Source organism: Anarhichas minor, unplaced genomic scaffold (assembly GCF_050575085.1).
Source record: "Anarhichas minor isolate MPS153535 unplaced genomic scaffold, ASM5057508v1 ptg000025l, whole genome shotgun sequence".
In the NCBI taxonomy this organism is placed as follows: domain Eukaryota; kingdom Metazoa; phylum Chordata; class Actinopteri; order Perciformes; family Anarhichadidae; genus Anarhichas; species Anarhichas minor.
In genome coordinates, this window is record NW_027466471.1 from 1,960 (window position 1) to 20,726 (window position 18,767).

Below are 18,767 nucleotides of genomic sequence, written 5' to 3' on the forward strand. Positions count from 1 at the left end.
AAGAGGAAACAGAGAGGAGACAGCGGAAGCTCACAGGCGAAGAAAGCTGCAACTAAAGAAAGTGGAGGAGCGGCAGAGTGTGAGTCCAGTATGGAAGAGGACTCTGAATCAAGTTGGGAGGACTCTGAGTCCAGTCAGGAGGAGGGTGCTGCTGCTGACAGTGAGCCCTCTAAACACGGTGCTGGCAGCTGTAGGAGCTCTAGAGACTACAGCGTGGAGATAATAAAGGAGTATCTGAGGAGGAGTAAGAACGTGAGAGGAGCCAAAGTGGAGGACTACCTCTCTGACAAAGAGAAGCTCTCCAGCTCTGCCAGAGCTCACATGAGGAGCAAGGACAGAGGAGGTCTCACTCAGCAGGAAGGCTTCAGACTAAAGAAGATAGTTCACAAAGTGGACAAAGAACTGAACAAAGATGGAGCTCAGTGAGAGTCAGATCTGACAATCAAAGACACATTTATGTTTGTTGGACTTTATTTGGTTAACTGTTTAAAATGATAAAGAAAGATGTTGTTCTCTCTCTCTCTCTCTCTCTCTCTCTTTCTCTCTCTCTCTTTCTCTCTCTCTCTCTCTCTCTCTCTCTGTCTCTGTCTCTGTCTCTGTCTCTGTCTCTGTCAACAAAAACAAAAAAACATTGTTCTGTATAGAATAGTTCAAATCAGCTCCACCGTGACCAAACACAGGCTGCCTCCGTATGAATGCATCAGTATAAATAATAGAGTATGTAGAGAATACAACACCTTTCGCTTGAGGTGTATGTTTCTCATTGTGGTACTACCTCTGTTTAAAGGGGACATATCGCACTCCGCTTCAGGTTCATACTACTACTAGATTATGTTTACATGTTTTGAACTATTTTCTCAGACGTCTGACTATACCTGTACTGTATTCACCGTCTGTCTGAGACGCTCCGTGTCAGCTGATTGTTCTCAGGCTGTGGGCGGTATATTCTAATGAGGCTGCATGTACCATAGGAAGGAGAGCCACGTATGAATGCATTGTTGGATCACATGTTTTCTGATCCAGGCAGCCCACAATACACTGAATGAGTTGTAGCCACAGATACACAGATACACGTGAGTGCTTCATCACATGTCCCCTGGGAGTAAAGGATCGGAGTACTTCTTCACGGAGATGAGCTCAAGATGTTTCTTTAACAATGACTATTGTGTTGTTGCTTATCTGCAGGTGAACCACTTGCGCTGCCTGCATGAGTTTGTGGAGGCCCAAGCAGCTTACTATAAGCAGTGTCACTTCCACATGCAAGAACTACAGAAGGAGCTGGGAAGGTGAGAGGATGAGAGATGAAGTGGTTAAGTTTCACTGCGTCTTAAAGGGGTAGCCATCCTGTACTTCAAACAGTACGCAGTGGAAGTAAGCCAACTTCTGCTGTGTAATGGTATCAAATGACTAAATAACAGTGTTGCAGGTCTGTAAGTGCACAAGCTGTATGCCAGCCCGAAACATGTGAACGATTAGGGATTAATCAGCATTAACGATGTGATCAATCATATATTAACCAAAGATGCACATTCCTGGGACAGTGGTTGCAGTTATTTTCAGCGACAGAATTTCTGTGTTGAGATAACGTAAATCCACCATCCAACAGTATTAACCCTTCATGGGTGGACTGTGAACGACCCAAATCAGAGCCACGGTGCAGGTACAGCTGGAGTGCTTTTCTGTTCCACTGACATGCCACGGTGGAAGGTGTTTGAGTTCACCCAGAATGCACTGGCCATCTGTTGCCTGCTGCTCTTCATCTGTAGCTCACTGTGGCTGCTGGTTATATTGATATTTACTATTTAGATATCTTGCTGTCTGCAGCTGTAGGCTGCATCCTTTCTTGCTGATACGAGAATAATAGAAGTTTCACATGCACTGTGTTTAAGCCCATCTGAGTCACGTCCTCTAGTGAAGTTTGAAAGTGGCACTCACTGCATTATTACCGTATGATTTTATTATATATCTTTTTATAATCTTTAGAATTTTGTAGCAGCAGGCAGAGCAGGAATACCATTGAAATGATTGAAATATTTAATGATGGTAGTTTTTGTGAATCAGATAAATGACTTGAGTGTATATCATGTACTCGCGCTATATTGAATAAGATTCATCAAGGAACAATATGCATTTTGTAATTTAGTATTTCTAAATGATCCGTTAATTCTTGATAATCAACTTGCATCTAAATCCTCACATTACATATTGTGAAAAGGCATGTAGATGCATAATATATTCCATAATGAATATTAATTAAGTTATTCTTTGTTTAATGCTCCAGAAATACTTGTATTTGATAAATGATTGTTTTAGATACAAGATGTCCTCAGTTCTAATCGGGTCTTATGGATGCCCGGCTGGTTTTGTTATTTTTGGTCAAGTCATGATGAATCACTGTCATACTCTCACGCCCTCAGTCCTGATGAGGACGTGAGAGCATGGCTCGTCTTTCTGTGTGCTGATGCCAGTGATCGTTCTCTCTGTGTGTGTCTTCTGACCCACACACCTGCGTCCTAAATCCATTTTCTATTTAAATTAGTAAATGCTGCAAATTGGTATTTTCCAGACCGTGAAATCCACTTTGGCCACCTGTGTTGTTTACCAGGGAGGTTCATTCAGACGAGCCAGTGCATACAGAGTTGTTGATGTCTCATAACCACATCTGCCACATCACCCCACTACGTTCTTGGTTACTGTAGAAACATGGTGATGCAAAACATCTGCTCCGTATGTAAATATAAACGACTCGTCTGAGGAAACAAAAATGCAACGCAAATAGACAAACTATTTATGATTATGAAGTTTTTCAAAATTGACAAATCTGCCGTTTTGATGAAGTGTTTGAGAGCAGAGCCGTTACTCACGCTCATGGATCCTGTGCCTCATCGCCTTCTTTACAACTTTTTTGCATTTTTTTTCTAGTGTTTTATTCTTGAAATGCATCAGAGTGCAAACACTGTTATAACATTTTACAATATGATGCGACAATTTACATCATGAGATTTCTTTATTACTTGAATTGAGCGAGGAATTAATTCAGCAGCTTAACCGGACACATTTGTGGAACTTATTTCCATCTGCATTTTGCTAATTAACTGTAAAAACAAAAAGGCAACATGTTTGCTCCTGTGTGTCCCCGTCTTTCCATTTCTGGACTTGTTGTTTTCATACTTCACTTTGGCTTCGTTGTGTTGGAGCTATAAGACCAGTGATGTGATTGGCTGAGAGTGTGTTTATTAATCACCACACCCTCTGATCCACATTCCACATTGTTTGTGCTGCTGTACAGCCATAAAGCAGAATAGCAGGTGGCCTCACCGTTTAGATAAGGGCCTAATTGTGTTCGACTGTAGTCTTCTGGCCGGACTTGAACGTTTCTTGTGAATGCATTAAACATGGAACATTTATAAAGAGCTTTGTCTTTGGAACCGTTTGACAAATACATGACAAATCATGATTTGCCATGTATAACTCATGGTACGTTTGGTTTCCAGTTGTGTGCTGATACTGTTTTTGTGTATGTTTGTATTTATATATGCATGTTCTGATCATCATCTGCCTGCTTTCCCTCAGGCTTCCCAATGCATTTGCACTGAACACTCACTCCACAGCTACCGCCGGCTCTGCATCAGAAGGCCTCAGCAGCCCTGTGGAGACAGACACACTGAAGATTGAGGAAGTTCAGGCACCAGCTACGGGAACCCGCAAGGCCAAAGTCCTTTACGATTACGATGCTGCTGACTCCAGTGAGCTCTCACTTTTAGCCGATGAGGTAAGGTTTCATCATCGACCTGCAGCTGGTGGGTTGAATAATGGCTCATGGCCGTTGACCAGAAATGGCTCGAGGTCGAAGTCTAAAGACGAGCCTCGCTGTGGTATTTGCTGATTCAAGTAATGTGTCGGGCCTTTCCCTTGAAGGTTAATGTTTTATTTTCTAATTGTATACAGCTTTTCTTATGATAGTGTCGGTCTTCACTTGATGTGGCTCCTCTGTTATAAACCCCGGATTAAGTCAGCAGGGTCCCTGATGACCCAGAGACCCTGATTTTAAGAATCACGACCTTTTCCAGGCCATTGTCTTATGTCAAATTCTTGTCCTAATTGTTTTTTAATTGTTTAATGTTCTAAAGCCTCCTTTACCCCCGTTATTAGGACTACAGCAATGCATTTAGCACACAGTTGTGTTGCCTAAACCTAACCAAACTGTGATGGCAAACTGGAGATACTTAGAAAGGTGTGCTCAGTAGAGTGCAGATCTCCTCAAGGTGTGTCTGCCACAACCACTGCTGTAATATTTGATTGTATGATAGAAACCACAATTGTCCGCCGTCTAGACTGCAAACGTGTCCGCGTTCTTTCACTCGCACATCTCACCCAACAGGTCCGCTCTCATTTGAATCAATGCAGCTGCCTGCTCCGACTCCTAGCAGCTACACTGCAGCTTCATGCTGACTGTTTGAACACGTATGACTGTATTAACCGCATTAGCTCTGTTAGCCAAACACACCGCAGGACTGCAGGCTGTCCACCGTCTGCTGACAGCTCACTAGCTCTCCTCCTACCGACATGAGAAGACACTGGCTCTGCTGTAGTCAGTGCTCGGTTCAGTCTGTCATTTGCCAAGTAATAGTTGCATACATGCTTCTATATACATGACATATGTTGTCAATAAAAGGTGTTTTTGAGAAAGTGTGATCCACCGCAAACACGAGAGGTCCTGCAGCATGCAGCCATAACTGGCCACCCAGAAAATAATGCAGTTTGCTGCAGCAGAATGTGAGATGAGCTTTGGACAGACACAAGTCACTCACTCACTCACGCGCACACATGCGAGCAATCGCATGATTATCCTGGTGGAGATAATAGGTCAGCTAAGTGTAAAAATAGGCTTCTCACAGGACACAAACCCCAGTCTGCTGAGTGAAAGTCTTCCGTTTGTCCTCTTCATCCACCACAAAGTCTGCATGCACTCTGTTGGCTCTTTATAACACCAGGAGGCAGGGGATGAGGGGGGCCGGGTTTAATTAGCCGCATAGTAGCCATGTGACTATTCTCACCCGTGTGCAAATAGAGACTCCGATTTGAATGTTTGACTTAAAAATGTCCACGTACTCTGTGTTGCAGCTCATCACAGTTTACACAGTGCCGGGAATGGACTCTGACTGGCTGATTGGAGAGAGAGGAAACCAAAAAGGAAAAGTGCCCGTCACATACCTGGAGCTTCTCAGCTAAAGAACACGCGTCCATTGATGACTACTGAAGCCATGAGGATCTTTCATTCGCTTCATTACATTTCACACTCTTCCTCTAACCTGTAACTTCCCATAGCATTCCTCCGCAGTAAGCATTAGTACAAGTGTTACGTTAAACACACTCAGCTCCTCAAACCCCACTGACCTATATTCACATGACACAGACAGAAGTGATGATGGAGACATTGTTACAATGAGTGCAGGAAAATCCCCATGAATGGTTAATATTACTTTTAGGTATGGTTGGTGGATTACTAGGACGTTTTCTTTTCCTATTTATTACTTATTTATTGTTGTGCATCCCCATGGTTCAGGTAGACCTTCCACATTGTCTGCAGAGGTATTTCCATCAATCTGATTTGTTTTTAAAAAGCGTCTCTAATTGTCTCTTGGAGGTGTTCATAGTGTCTTTAGAAGACAGCCGTATGGATAACACAAGCATGCAATAACCACGTGATGAAGCCTTGCCCTTCAATTAAGTCGGGTCAGTCCAGTGTATCTCTGCATGACAGCTCGCCCTCATTGAGGAGGAAGAAGTGAAAACAAACATGGGCTAACAGACACCGGATCAGTGTGCCACATCATGACAAACACCATTATGTTGTGCTGATATATATTAATAAAAATGAAAGATGTGGCTGCTTCCCAGTTTTGCTGCAAGTTCCCCTTCCATTGTCTTCCAATACTACATGAACATCATTGCATTTCTTATGTGTTGTATCTTTCTTATCCATGAAATATGACAAACGTTAGCTTCCTAAGTTATAAAACAACAAATCAAGTTTGTCATCGATGCTTTATCGTTCAATCATCCTCAAATCTTGGGAAGCAGATTTGCCTTAACTGCTAATGAAAGAATGTAACTCAAGTGTTATTCAAAGCAACGATAACATTTTAAGGAGAGTAGGATGGATCTTTGCTTGATTAATTCATGTCATTCACTTGTCTTGATTAGACTTTCCCCGGCACTGAAGACGTCCCTTTGAACAATATGAACACCTGTGCAGCACATACACATAAACACTCCTGTCCGTCATAACTGCCTTAAAAAGATGAGAATGTGCTCTTCACAACAAAATGTCCAGAGAACATGTAACAGCATGCAAGACTGCAACTCCTTTTAATCGTGTGCTTGTTCGTGTGATTTTTGGTTTGCCTTTAATTGTTTTTTGAATTTACGCTGTTCTGTCCGTCAATAACTCAAAGTGTCTTCTGTCTTCGTGCTGCATGTGCTACAGCTAGTAGCCTGTCCTGATGTAGCTACGTCTGTTTGTGGCAGAACTGGAGCACCGATATGTTTCCACAAAAGATGATGTGCTCTCTCACATCCAACATATGTAGTACATGCATGCACTCTTTTTTTTTTTTTTTTTAACCAGCCTTGTGAGTTTTTGTAAATTGAGCGCAATCTTTGAAAATGTATTTATTCTGTTGTAACTCTGTTTACCTCATCTTGTATTATTATTATTATATGCTTTGTCAAAATCTGTATTGCCTGTTGCTTAACCATGCTGAATGAATGAAATGTATGGGATTTAATAAAATATAAGATTTATTTGAATTCGTGGTCTTTTTCACAGCTAACGTACACCATAAATACACAAACCACCAGGGCCGAAAGCTGAAGCCAATGCAGAAGTGCACCAAAATGCACACATTTTGTTTGGACACACACACACACACATCTATCTATATACTGCTAAACCTGTTTTTTAACCTTCAAACTCTTGTCTAACCCTTCCTATTTTCCATTGAAAGGACACTTAATAAACGACTATGGTCACCAGTGAAAAGACGTTGATTGAACTTTCACATTTAGTGGGAAAAAATCCACAAGAACACATTACTCTATAATGTGGTGGTGATCGTCATTGTTACTTTAGGGTGCCACTAATCTCTATGAACAGATTCTGAATATGAATACAGAATCTGTAGGCAATAGTATTGACCAATCGTGTTTGAATGGGCTTATTTGCATTCTGGTAAACAGTCTATGTGAGAGCAAAAGAGGTGGAAAGGATTGGCCAAAATGCATTCTCGGAACCCATCTGGTATGGTCTTGGTCCGGGTATCTTTGACCCATTTTCCAGATATCCGCTTCAATGGAACCCCAGATATACTGGCCATTGCCTATGCCCCCAGGAAGTGCACCAGGCTTTAGTAGTAGAAGTGGTAGTTGTACTATAAGTATTATTAGTAGTAGAAGTATTAGTAGCATTAGAAGAAGAAGAGTAGTATCAGTAGTCATAGTAATAGCTGTAGTAGTGGTCGTAGTAGTTAAAATAACAGTAGTATTAGTAGAAGAAGTAGCAGTAATAGTAATAGCAGTATTTTAAGTAGCAGTAGTAGTAGTACTAGTAGTTGTCGTACTAATAGCTGTAGTAGCAGTAGCAGTAGTAGTAGTAGTAGTATCAGCAGTGGCAGGCCGTGCATTTTATACCTGGGCCTTCACTGCTGTCCTGCAGCTGAAACACAGCTACGGTTATTATTAGTTTCGTGTAAAAATGAAGCTCAATACCTATAAATACACTAACTGCAGAGAATACACCGAGAGTGTGTCTCCTCTCTGCTCTGACTGCGGCACAAGGCTTCTGTGAGAGTAGCCGCCTGTGAGTGCTTTGGGGCGGCTCACGGCAGCACCCGCTGCTCGTTCACGACAGTGCAGAACATACGTGCTTTAACGTCAGAGTCAAAACACCAGAAAAGTCGCTAGATTTGTCGCTAGTAGCTTTTTACCAAAAAAGTCGCCATGAGGGTTTGTAAAGTCGCCAGATTTAGCGAGCAAGTTGCCAACACTGGCACCAGCTAAATATGTCCCCAGAGCAACATTGGACGTAACAATAGTTCCTATCACATATAAAACCAAACAAAACTCCATCTACGGTTGTTCAGTACATCCGTGCGTTTTAGTTCCAGTAAGAAGTCCTTCTCCATTCATGGACGCCAGTGAAGACAGTCGAGCCTCCCCAGTTGTATTTCTTGAATAGGTTTTAATGTGTTTGAGGGCTGAAAATGTCCGCTCCACAGAGGCAGCAGATATTGGGATTGTCACCGCCCAACATGTTAGGCTAGCCCACTGACCAATCATGTACTTGTAGGCCAGCTAGCAGGCTCTGACACGTCAAAGAATACGCCCAACATGTCATTCTGAATCAACTGGAGAGATTTAAGAGACTTATTAGAGCAGCCTGATAATAAGGAATTGCAATAATCTAGTCTAGAGGTAACAAATGCATGAACTAATTTTTCTGCATCGCTTTGAAAGAGGATGTGCCTGATTTTTGAAATATTACGTAGGTGAAAAAAAGGTATTCCTTGAAATTAGTTTTATCTGGGAGTTAAAGGACGAATCCTGATCAAAGATAACTCTGAGATTCTTTACGGTGCTGCTGGATGCCAGAGCAATGCCATCTAGAGAAACTATATTATTAGATAACTGATTTCTGAGGTGTTCTGGGCCGAGTAGAATAACTTCAGTTTTGTCTGAGTTTAACATCAGGAAGTTGCAGGTCATCCAGGTTTTTATGTCCTTAAGACATGTTTGACGTTTAGTGAGCAGGTTGGTTTCATCTGGTTTGATCGATATATATAATTGAGTATCATCTGCATAACAATGAAAGTTTATGGAGTGTTTTCTGATAATATTGCCTAAAGGAAGCATAAGGTGAATAAAATGGTCCAAGCACAGAACCTTGTGGAACTCCATGACTAACGTTGGTCTTTATCGAGGTTTCATCGTTTATACAAACTGAGATCGATCTGATAAATAGGACTTAAACCAGTTTAGTGCCAATATAATGTTCTAGTTTCTGCAGCAGGATGTAGTGGTCTATAGTGTCGAACGCAGCACTAAGGTCTAACAAGACAAGAACAGAGACTAGTCCTTTGTCTGATGCAATTAGAAGGTCATTAGTTATTTTTACCAGAGCTGTCTCTGTGCTATGATGCTTTCTAAATCTTGACTGAAGGTCCTCAAATAAACTATTGTTACGTAGAAAGTCACACAACTGAATTGCGACTGCTTTCTCAAGGATCTTAGAGAGGAAGGGAAGGTTAGAGATCGGTCTATTAGCCAACACCTCTGGATCGAGAGTGGGCTTCTTAAGAAGAGGTTTAATTACAGCTAAGGACTGTGGTGCATGGCCTGTTAGTAAAGACAGGTTGATCATATCTAGTAAAGGCGTGCTAATTAATGGTAGCACTTCTTTAAGCAGCCTAGTCGGTATAGGGTCTAAGAGACAGGTAGAAGGTTTAGACGTAGACATTGTTGAAGTCAATTGATGAAGGTCAATGGGAGTAAAGCCATCTAGATATATATCAGGGTTTACAGCTGTTTCCAAGGTTACTCTATTTGAGGATAGATCAGTACTGGTTGAGCGCAGGAGATTATTAATTTTGTCTCTAATAATTATAATCTCATTATTAAAGAAGTTCATGAAGTCATTGCTACTGAGGTCTATAGGAATACTCGGCTCAACAGAGCTGTGACTCTCTGTCAGCCTGGCTACAGTGCTGAAGAGAAACCTGGGGTTGTTGTTATGTTTCTCTATTAATGATGAGTAATAAGCTGCTCTGGCATTACGGAGGACCTTCTTATATGTCTTCAGACTGTCTCGCCAGACTAACCGAGATTCTTCCAAATTGGTGGAACGCCATGTTCTTTAAAGTGTTCATGATGTTTGCTTTAATTTGCGGGTTTGAGGGTTATAGCATGGAGCGAACCTCCTTTGTTTTACCATCTTCTTTTTTAGAGGAGCAATAGAGTCTTGTGTCATTCTCAGTGAGCCTGAAGCACTATCGACAAGATCATCAACCTGGGACGGACTAAAGTTAGCACAGGAGTCCTCGTTTATACTGAAACATGATATTGAGTTAAATACAATAAACTGTTTCTGATTCTGATTCTGAAAGTCTCCCAGCTGTCTACGAAGCCCACATTGTTTGCTGGACACCACCACGACAGCCAGCGGTGGCACGATGACATGCGGCTAAACATTTCATCATTGGTCAGATTCGGGAGGGGGCCAGAGAAAACTACGGAGTCCGACATAGTTTTTGCGTATGTACACACCGATTCCACATAAACTTTAGTGATCTCCAAGAGCCGTAGTTGGGAATCATTACCGCCGACGTGAATAACAATCTTACTGTATTTCTGGTTATCCTTAGTCAGCAGTTTTAGATAGGACTCAATGTCGCCCACTCTGGCCCCGGCTATACATGTAACTACGGCCTCTGGTTTCGCTAACTTCACGTTTCTCAGAATAGAGCTGCCTAAAACCCAGTGGTGGGCCGTCAGGGCCTGCAAAGCCTTCTCTGCTGGCCTAAACACAATCACAAAGTTATATCTATTTTAGAATTTAATATTTTTTCTTAAATACACTACATGTATTATAATTTATAAAAATATTTTCCCCATTATCTTATGTTCTCATTGCACAGCTACTGTCTTCCTCAGTTGCTCTGCTTCCAGTGCAGCTTGTTTTAAGTAGAGCTTTTATCCAATCAGATCTCACCTCTGTGTCTCTAGGTAAGAACAGAGACAGAGGCCTGCAGACTCACAAGTGAATCCATGTGCAGTTTAAGTGAATGGGGACGATATTGTTGATTGTCATAGTGTTCAACCAATCAGATCTTTAGTTTGACATGTTGGGCGTATTCTTTGACGTGTCAGAGCCTGCTAGCCGACCTATAGCTATGTCAGCATTACGTGCAGAAATCAGAAACCAACTCTGGTTTTAGTAAAACCAGAGTTGGTTTCTCAGTGGGTGTATCGCTGAGTGGGGAAAACTGGTTTGAAACGTGAAGTGGCTGGTGGTGAGCCGTGTGCCTCGCCTTAGACTTATGCTTCCTTCGGACAGTCACCTGCTCGGGGGCTGCCGTGGGACGGCTAGCAGGAGCTACATCTGGTTGCCCGCACCGGCTACGGGGGGGGGGGGCTGGCTAACTACAGCAGCTAACGACTGAGCTTCCATGGTGCGGAGCCGTGCTTCTATCTCACTAAGCCTCGCCTCCAACCGTTGAGTTACCTCCGTCCGCACCGACGAGCAGGGGTGAAGAGTAGGGGAAGCCCGGGGGGATCCTCCTGAGCGTCTGATTACAGCCTCCTTCAACGGAGAGTCGTCCAATCAATGCTGTAAACTTAAAATACAGAAGGATAAAAGCAATCCAACGATCGGTAAAAGAATAGCGTTAAAAGCGGCTATCACCTGGTCGAGTGGCGTCCATGTTGGGATTTTCCTGTTTCCTCTTTCCTGTACCGTTCACTGCATACTCTGGCACTTGACGAAAGCACAGACCAAAGCGACAATGCTCAGCTAGCCATTTTCATCAATGACCAATTCGAAGTGACAGAAGAATTGCTGAGTTTGTGTCCAATGCACGGTCACACCACAGCCAAGGATATTTTTCAGAAGCTGTGCGATGCGATTGAGCGCGCTGGTTTACCGTGGAACAGACTGGTGGGCATTACCACCGATGGAGACTGGTAGCGCTGGTACAAAGACAGTTAGAGGAGGAAAATGCAGATTGTTCTGCACTGCATTATACACCAACAGGCACTGTGCAGCAAATGCTTGAAATATGAACATGTCATGTCTGTTGTCCTGAAATGTATCAATTACATCAGGTCCAGGAGTTTACAGCACCGCCAGTTCAGGGCCTTTATAGAAGAAATTGAGTCAACTTATGGTGATGTACTTTACTTTACTGAGGTGCGCTGCAGGCTCAGCAGAGGGAATGTCCTGAAGAGATTTTTTTGAGTTAAGAGTGAAGAAATTCATGGAAGATGGCAGAATGGATGTTCCTGAACTTGATGATCCAAGATGGGTTCTGGACCTTGCATTCCTACTGGACATAACACAGGAGCTGAACATCCTTAACTTGAAGCTCCAGGGCCCTGGTCAGCTGATCACAGCAGCTTACGAAAATGTGAAAGCCTTCTCAACAAAACTGAAATTGTGGAAAACTCAGCTTTGGAGTTGCATTGCACTTGTTTATTCAATGCGACAACAACACAGACAAAGTTAACCACGTTTAGGCAGCATCGGCTATCGAACAACAAACTCACACGTAGCAGAATACATTTACACGAACACAAGTAGACCAATGGGATGAGGCAATACCCCTAATCTGACATTGTTCATGACACAACGTGAACAATGGAACATTAATTATACTTCATGCACGGACCCTTGAGAGCTACAGAAAAATTATACTTTACTGAAATGTATTTGAATTTGAATATACTATTTTCACCGGTTGAGTAGCACAACCCATGACAAGTAAATGTCCTCTTGTGGAGCCCAGACAGCTAAAAAAAGAAACCACATATTTTCTTGCACAGATACCTAACTGCCATTTGAGTTTTGGTTCAAATATTTCATGAAGTCAACCTGTTTCAGGATTGTATGGATAAGAAGGTGATGTGGTGGGACGTTGACATGAAAGGAATTCAACACAACTCACCAAAACGATCTCACACACGCACACACACACACACACGCGCGCACGCACGCGCGCACGCACACGCACGCACGCGCACGCACGCACACGCACACGCACACACACACACATACACTACTTGCACACACATTTCCAGAGCAACCGGCATACAAAGCCATGTACATTCCTCTTCCTTTGATGAGAACAACTGACTGTACAATACAAAGCTGTATTTACTAGCACACCCCGGAAATTAAATCATTAAACTAACTAAGCTGCACTGACTTTCATTTTACATACCGCACTGTAAATACCTGAAATAGTGGAGCTAAGTACAACAGGTGTAGGTAGCAAGTGAAACCTAGTGATCGGGATCACTGATAAGATTCTCATGTTAAAGGCAGGCACATGCACTTGGTGAGTAATGTCATGATCATGATGCAGTCCTCAGTAACAACTTATAGGGCACTATGAAACAAAATGAATAACAATGAATTGTTAACATTGCACAATTTTTTTTCTTGTCAAAGATAGTGCTTCAATACAGTTGAAAAACAAAACACGGCCGTATATAAAACCAAAACATAGCAACTGGTCTTGAGGGGGCACACAGTTGGTAATTAATGGACTGGTGATCATGATTGTTCTTTCCAGTCTTTCAGCTAAGCTAAGATAAAGCTGCACGGCTGTTGTTTGCGTCATGTAATAGCGCACAGACCAAAAAGTGGTAACAATCTTCTCACCTAACTCGAAAGAAAATAAAAATAAAACGATGGTTACGATAACTATTCCTTGAAAGATGTATTGGTCAAGTAGTACAGCTTTGGGCTGTATGTTAGAGTTAAGCTGGTTTCCTTTACAGTAATGTGAAAGTTGTTAAATCTGGATTTGATCACCTGAGAGAGATTGACAGTCATTGAGTTTACACATCCCGCTGTCTCCCTGCTTCTTTCTCTGTCTTTGGCAAGCAGAGAGTAAAAAAATGAGTAGGAATATAACTAATTTTGCTATACAACACAAAGAATAGCTCTCAGATAAACATAAAACTACAGAGACCTGAAGCATTAACTTCCCCAGTAGCTGATACAATGATCTGGCCGTTGGTGGGTGAAGAGCCGGGGTACTGCAGAGGTGACGAACTGATGAATGACAAGTGTGTGAGCTGAGGGAGGTGATGAAGCCATTGCAGGCAGGTGTGTAGATAGACTGGGCCCAGGTTGATGATCACACTCAAAGACACACACACACACACACACACAGTACTGTACTTCATGCATTACTCTAAATAACGCAAAACACAGTTATTTACTTTTTAATTGTGTGTTCTTTTTATATTGCATCGATCATTTACCAAACAAATCAATGCTGATACTGTATGCTAATAGATAACGGAGCGATACAGTATATGCTTTGCATTCCTGACACAAAGCTTTGCAGTGTTCTAAGCAGACCAGATGGTATACAGCAGATGAAAGAACGTTCATTACAACCAGAAGAGACTTGAGACTTGACTTGGAAGAGCGTCTCTAAGATAAGATAAGCAGGGACGCTGACCACGGCCGTGACAAAGATGGCAACCACAAAAAGCCTATTGAAGCATATTGCAGCATTTCTGATTTATTTCTCTGACATATACTATATATACTGCAAAGAAGCACAATCCATGCAATCAAAAATAACCCTTCTTTTTGTTGTAATGGAATCTTTGTTTATGCAAAATAAATAAATAAAGGATACTCGAAAGAAACATTTGCCACCATATACAGATTTTGCAATACCTAAAACACAATTTCTGAAATGAAACTCTACAACCTAAAAACAAGTGCATGCTATTACGACCGGCACTAGTCCAAACGATTTTGTCCAGGGTGTAAGTTGCCAGCCCCAATCTTTCTTGCCCACCTGAGGGTCCTTGAAAGTGGCTGCAGCATACCAGATAGTGATGGAGGAGCAGAGGATGGACTCAATGGTGGCTGTGTAGAAGTGCACCATCATTGTCATTTGGCAGGTTGAACTTCTTCAACTGCCTCAGGAAGTACATTCTCTGCTGAGCCTTCTTGGTGATGAAGCTGATGTTCAGCTCCCACCTGAGGTCCTGGTTGATGATAAGTGAAAGGACTCCACAGTGGTGACCAGGGAGTCACACAGGGTGATGGGGGCAGGTGGGGCTGCGTTCATCCGGAAATCCACAACCATCTCCACTGTCTTTAGAGCAGGGGTCTCAAACTCAATTTGGCTTGGGGCCACTGCTGCTATTGTCCTTTCATAGGTGGGCCACTTCAATGCTCAAACACTACAAGAAAGCGCAATATTTTAGAAAATTTACTTTTTTATTTTTACATTTCTAACATATTTTCTTCATACTTAACAAAAAACGTTAAAGAAGTTTCTATACCTTTTATATTAGTTTTTAACAGTGCAAATATTTTTTGCCTTTTGCCTCATTATTTTATATAACTTATTGAAACATTGCACTGAAAAAACAAATGCAATCCCTGAATACATTTGTACTTTATTCTATTTCTTGCCAGACACCTGGCAGCGCTTCTACTCACACAGCTGAGCCACATTTGCCCTGATCGAGGTCACAGTAGAAACCCAGAGTACAGCTTCAAGATGGGCATCACTAAGCCTGGACCTGTACTTGCATTTATTAAAGTTCATAGTCAAGAAAGGTTTCTCACACAGATATGTGCTTCCAAAAAGGCACATTACCCGACTGAACACTTTTGTCAGCTCAGGGAAGGTAATTCTCTCATACATTTTCCAGTCATGTCTGCTTTTCCCTGAGCCTCTTTGAATTTAACTTTTAGATCACTGTTGAACTACAAGTGAATAAGTTCCATTTGCAACATACTTGGGACACTCTCTACATCAGGGGTCTGCAAACAGCTGGAAAGTGTCACGGCGTGCCTTGAAGTCAGCAAAATGCTGGTCAAACTCCTGCAGTAGGTTTTCAATAGCACAGGCATATTCATCACTGGATGCGATGCCCTCTTCCACAAGAGATCTGCATGTTTGTGGTCACAAAGGGCCCAACCAACATACTACGGGGGACCAAAAGTGGGTGAATGATCTGAACTTATTCTTTGGCCATGTCCACAGTACTCCGTTTCCATTTGAAATGAGCGTCCACACTACGCCGGAGTTTGGTCCAGACGGCATCAGCTCAAGGCTCTTCAGGTCCAGCGCAGACCAGCTGTGCGGGACAGTGGAGCACGTCTTTAACTTGAGCTTGAAGGAGAGTACCACAGCTGTGGAAAACACCCTGCGTGGTACCAGTACCAAAGATTCTGCAGGCCAAGGAGTTCAACAGCTTCAGGCTGGTGGCGTTAACATCCCACCTGATGAAGACGCTAGAGAGGCTGGTCCTTGTGCATCTCCACCTCCTGGTGAGCTCATCTTTGGACCCACTTCAGTTCACCTACCAATCTGGCATCGGAGATGATGACGCTGTCATCTACCTCCTACACAGATGACTTTCTCACCTGGGAAAGGCTGGAAGCACTGTGAGAGTCATGTTTTTTGATTTCTCCAGTGCCTTCGACACCATCCAGCCTTTGCTTCTGAGGGTCAAGCTGGAGCAGACCAGGGTGGACCACCACCTCACTGCATGGATCTTGGACTACCTCACCAACCATCCACAGTATGTGCGGTTACGGGAGTGTGAGTCCAACCTGGTGTCCTGCTGCACGGGGACCCCACAAGGAACCGTTCTAGCTCCATTCCTCTTCACCTTCTACACCTTGGACTTCAAATACAACTCTGCTAACTACCACCTGCAAATGTTCTGACTCTGCAATCGTCGGCCTCATTTCCGCCGGTGATGACAGGCAATACAGGGAACTGAACCAGGACTTTATAGGATGCTACCAGCGGAACCGCCTCCAGATGAACTCTGGTAAAACCAAAGAGCTGGTGCTGGACTTCTGCCAGGGTAAACACTCTCCTCCGGTACCAGTGAACATCCAGGGAATACCGCAGGTCCTTCCTTCCTGTCGCTGTCAGGCTGCACAACCAGCTGTGCTCCCAGTAGACCACACACCACAAAAAATCTGTGCAATATAAATACACCGTGCAATAAAAAAATATTATGTCTGTATATATAATAGTTTTAGTTATAGTTATATTTTAGTTATTGCAGACTTTTTTTACTTAGTTAATATTATTACTGTTTATTACTTATTGATACTACTTGTTTTGATCTTGTTGTTTTTACTCTGTATCTTGTGTGCACTGTCCACTTTGCTGCTGTAATCCTGTAAATTTGCCCGCTGCGGGACTAATAAAGGATTATCTTATCTTATCTTAAAGCTCATCTATTCAAATCTGCTTTCAACCTGTGAAGTTAGTAATGTATGTTTTTCTGCTGTTCCTTACTCTTATGGCATCTATTTTGTTTATATTGTTATTGCTTTTATGGTTTCTGTTTTGACCATGTAAAGTGCCTTTGAGTGCGCTATACAAATAAAATGTATTGTTATTGTTATAACTGTTATAATTGTTATTGTTATTGTTATTGTTATAACTTATAACCTGGTGCATGATGGTGCACAGCTGTCTTTACAGAAGCTGATGTATGATGTCACAACCTCTGTGTGCTCATCCAGACTGTTGGTAGCAGTTCTGACATCCCAGTCTGTACAGTCCAAGCACGCCTGGAGATCCTCCAGAGCTTCACTGGTCCACTGCTTTGATTTCCTCACAACAGGTCTACAGAGCTTTGATTTGTGCCTGTATGCAGGTTGGTCCGCTCCACACACAGCATCTCTCAGTGAAGCACAGAAAGGAGGATGAAGAAAAGTCTCTGCTTCTCCTCACCAGTAGCTGATGTTCGTCCAGTTTGTTGCACTGAACGCATGTTGGAAAGACATATTCCTGGTTGCGGTGTGGGAAATCTGCACTGACAAGCGCACGGCCCGTTTTCTTTCTTCTCCTGCAGCTTTTCACTGCATGTACAAAGGTGAGCACACCTCTGAGCAGTGTGAAGGGGATATACAAATGAAGGTTGAGTTTGAAGATGGGTGTGGTCCCTCACCATGTACACCCCAGGCTCTGTTTTGCTTTGCTGCTGGTATGAACCCTTCGCAAGATGATCTCAAGGCTTAATAAATATATATATTTAAATATTTTTTCAAAATTCTGAACTTATGTCTAGTTTACATTGCTGGCTCATTCTCTTGCATAGTCTAGTTTCACAACAATGGTAATTATAATATCAATATAATAACAATATAACTTCAATGAATTGAGAGTACATATTTATTAAAATGATATTAGTTAGCCCTTCATTTTGACACCATGTGTGGGTCAACTACACACTTCTCGTAGGACATACTGCTGTTTTAAATGAAATGATTAAATGATTATTAATCATTTTGAACAGAACAGTTGAGCACAACATTTTCCAGCATCACTCGAAGCATGCCTACTGACACCAATAACTAAACTTAAAACTGTACAAAAAAACAGTTTTGTCCTTTGCATTGGTGAAAGTAGTTCTGCATTTTAATCTTTACTTCTTGATAACCATAACATGTTGAGACAAACCATAAAATGTGATGGTGACAGCAGCAGTGTGTAGGCGTAGGCCAGATTTGTCTGTCTGCCGGTAACTGCACTGCCTACTCTTGAACCTTTCCTTATCAAACCCACCGATGAGCCACAGATTACATCAGCCTTGTCTGGTATTACACTACATCTGGGCTGCTATTCAAGTTACTTGCTGTGCACTAAATAACCCATGTTGTCCTGCAGCACTAATCACATTCAATTTGTGAGATGAAATGTACACGCTTACTAATAGTGAAGATATTTTGCCTAGTTGTTATCCTTCCTCTCACCTATGCTTTGTTGCTGTCATAGTTCCTTTCATTCACAAATTCCAGCGTCACCATATCTTGCCGATCAACTCTCTGCCTGTATTCCTCGAGTCAATCTGTCCTTGGGTGTTGCTCTTTAAGTATCATTGCAATCCTGTCACTCTGCCGTCTCTCCTATCTTAATAGGATGCCTATGTTTAAGGAAGATGCTCCAAATCCTTTATCTGTTGCTAACTTTTTACACGTTTCC

The 18,767-nt window shown here is 42.4% G+C and overlaps 1 protein-coding gene and 1 pseudogene across 1 annotated transcript; one reads left to right on the forward strand and one right to left on the reverse strand.

The window, feature by feature from the left end:
- The first annotated feature begins 728 nt into the window (after positions 1–728).
- On the forward strand, positions 729–6,813 carry LOC142957415 (endophilin-B2-like). The gene is made up of 3 exons (XM_076099229.1): positions 729–1,286; positions 3,574–3,772; positions 5,125–6,813. Exons 1-3 carry the CDS (start codon positions 1,090–1,092, stop codon positions 5,230–5,232), a joined length of 504 nt encoding a protein of 167 aa, XP_075955344.1. The 5' UTR covers positions 729–1,089; the 3' UTR covers positions 5,233–6,813.
- Positions 6,814–9,025: 2,212 nt separating this feature from the next.
- LOC142957658 (uncharacterized) lies at positions 9,026–11,721 on the reverse strand (annotated as a pseudogene).
- Positions 11,722–18,767: the final 7,046 nt, after the last annotated feature.

What these genes read in the sequence shown, in the direction of transcription:
- LOC142957415 (XM_076099229.1), top strand. Translation starts at nt 1,090, where the DNA reads ATGTCCCCTGGGAGTAAAGGATCGGAGTACTTCTTCACGGAGATGAGC. An exon ending in CTACAGAAGGAGCTGGGAAG is followed by an intron (nt 1,287 to 3,573) that starts GTGAGAGGATGA and finishes GCTTTCCCTCAG; the next exon opens with GCTTCCCAATGCATTTGCAC. An exon ending in TCTCACTTTTAGCCGATGAG is followed by an intron (nt 3,773 to 5,124) that starts GTAAGGTTTCAT and finishes TCTGTGTTGCAG; the next exon opens with CTCATCACAGTTTACACAGT.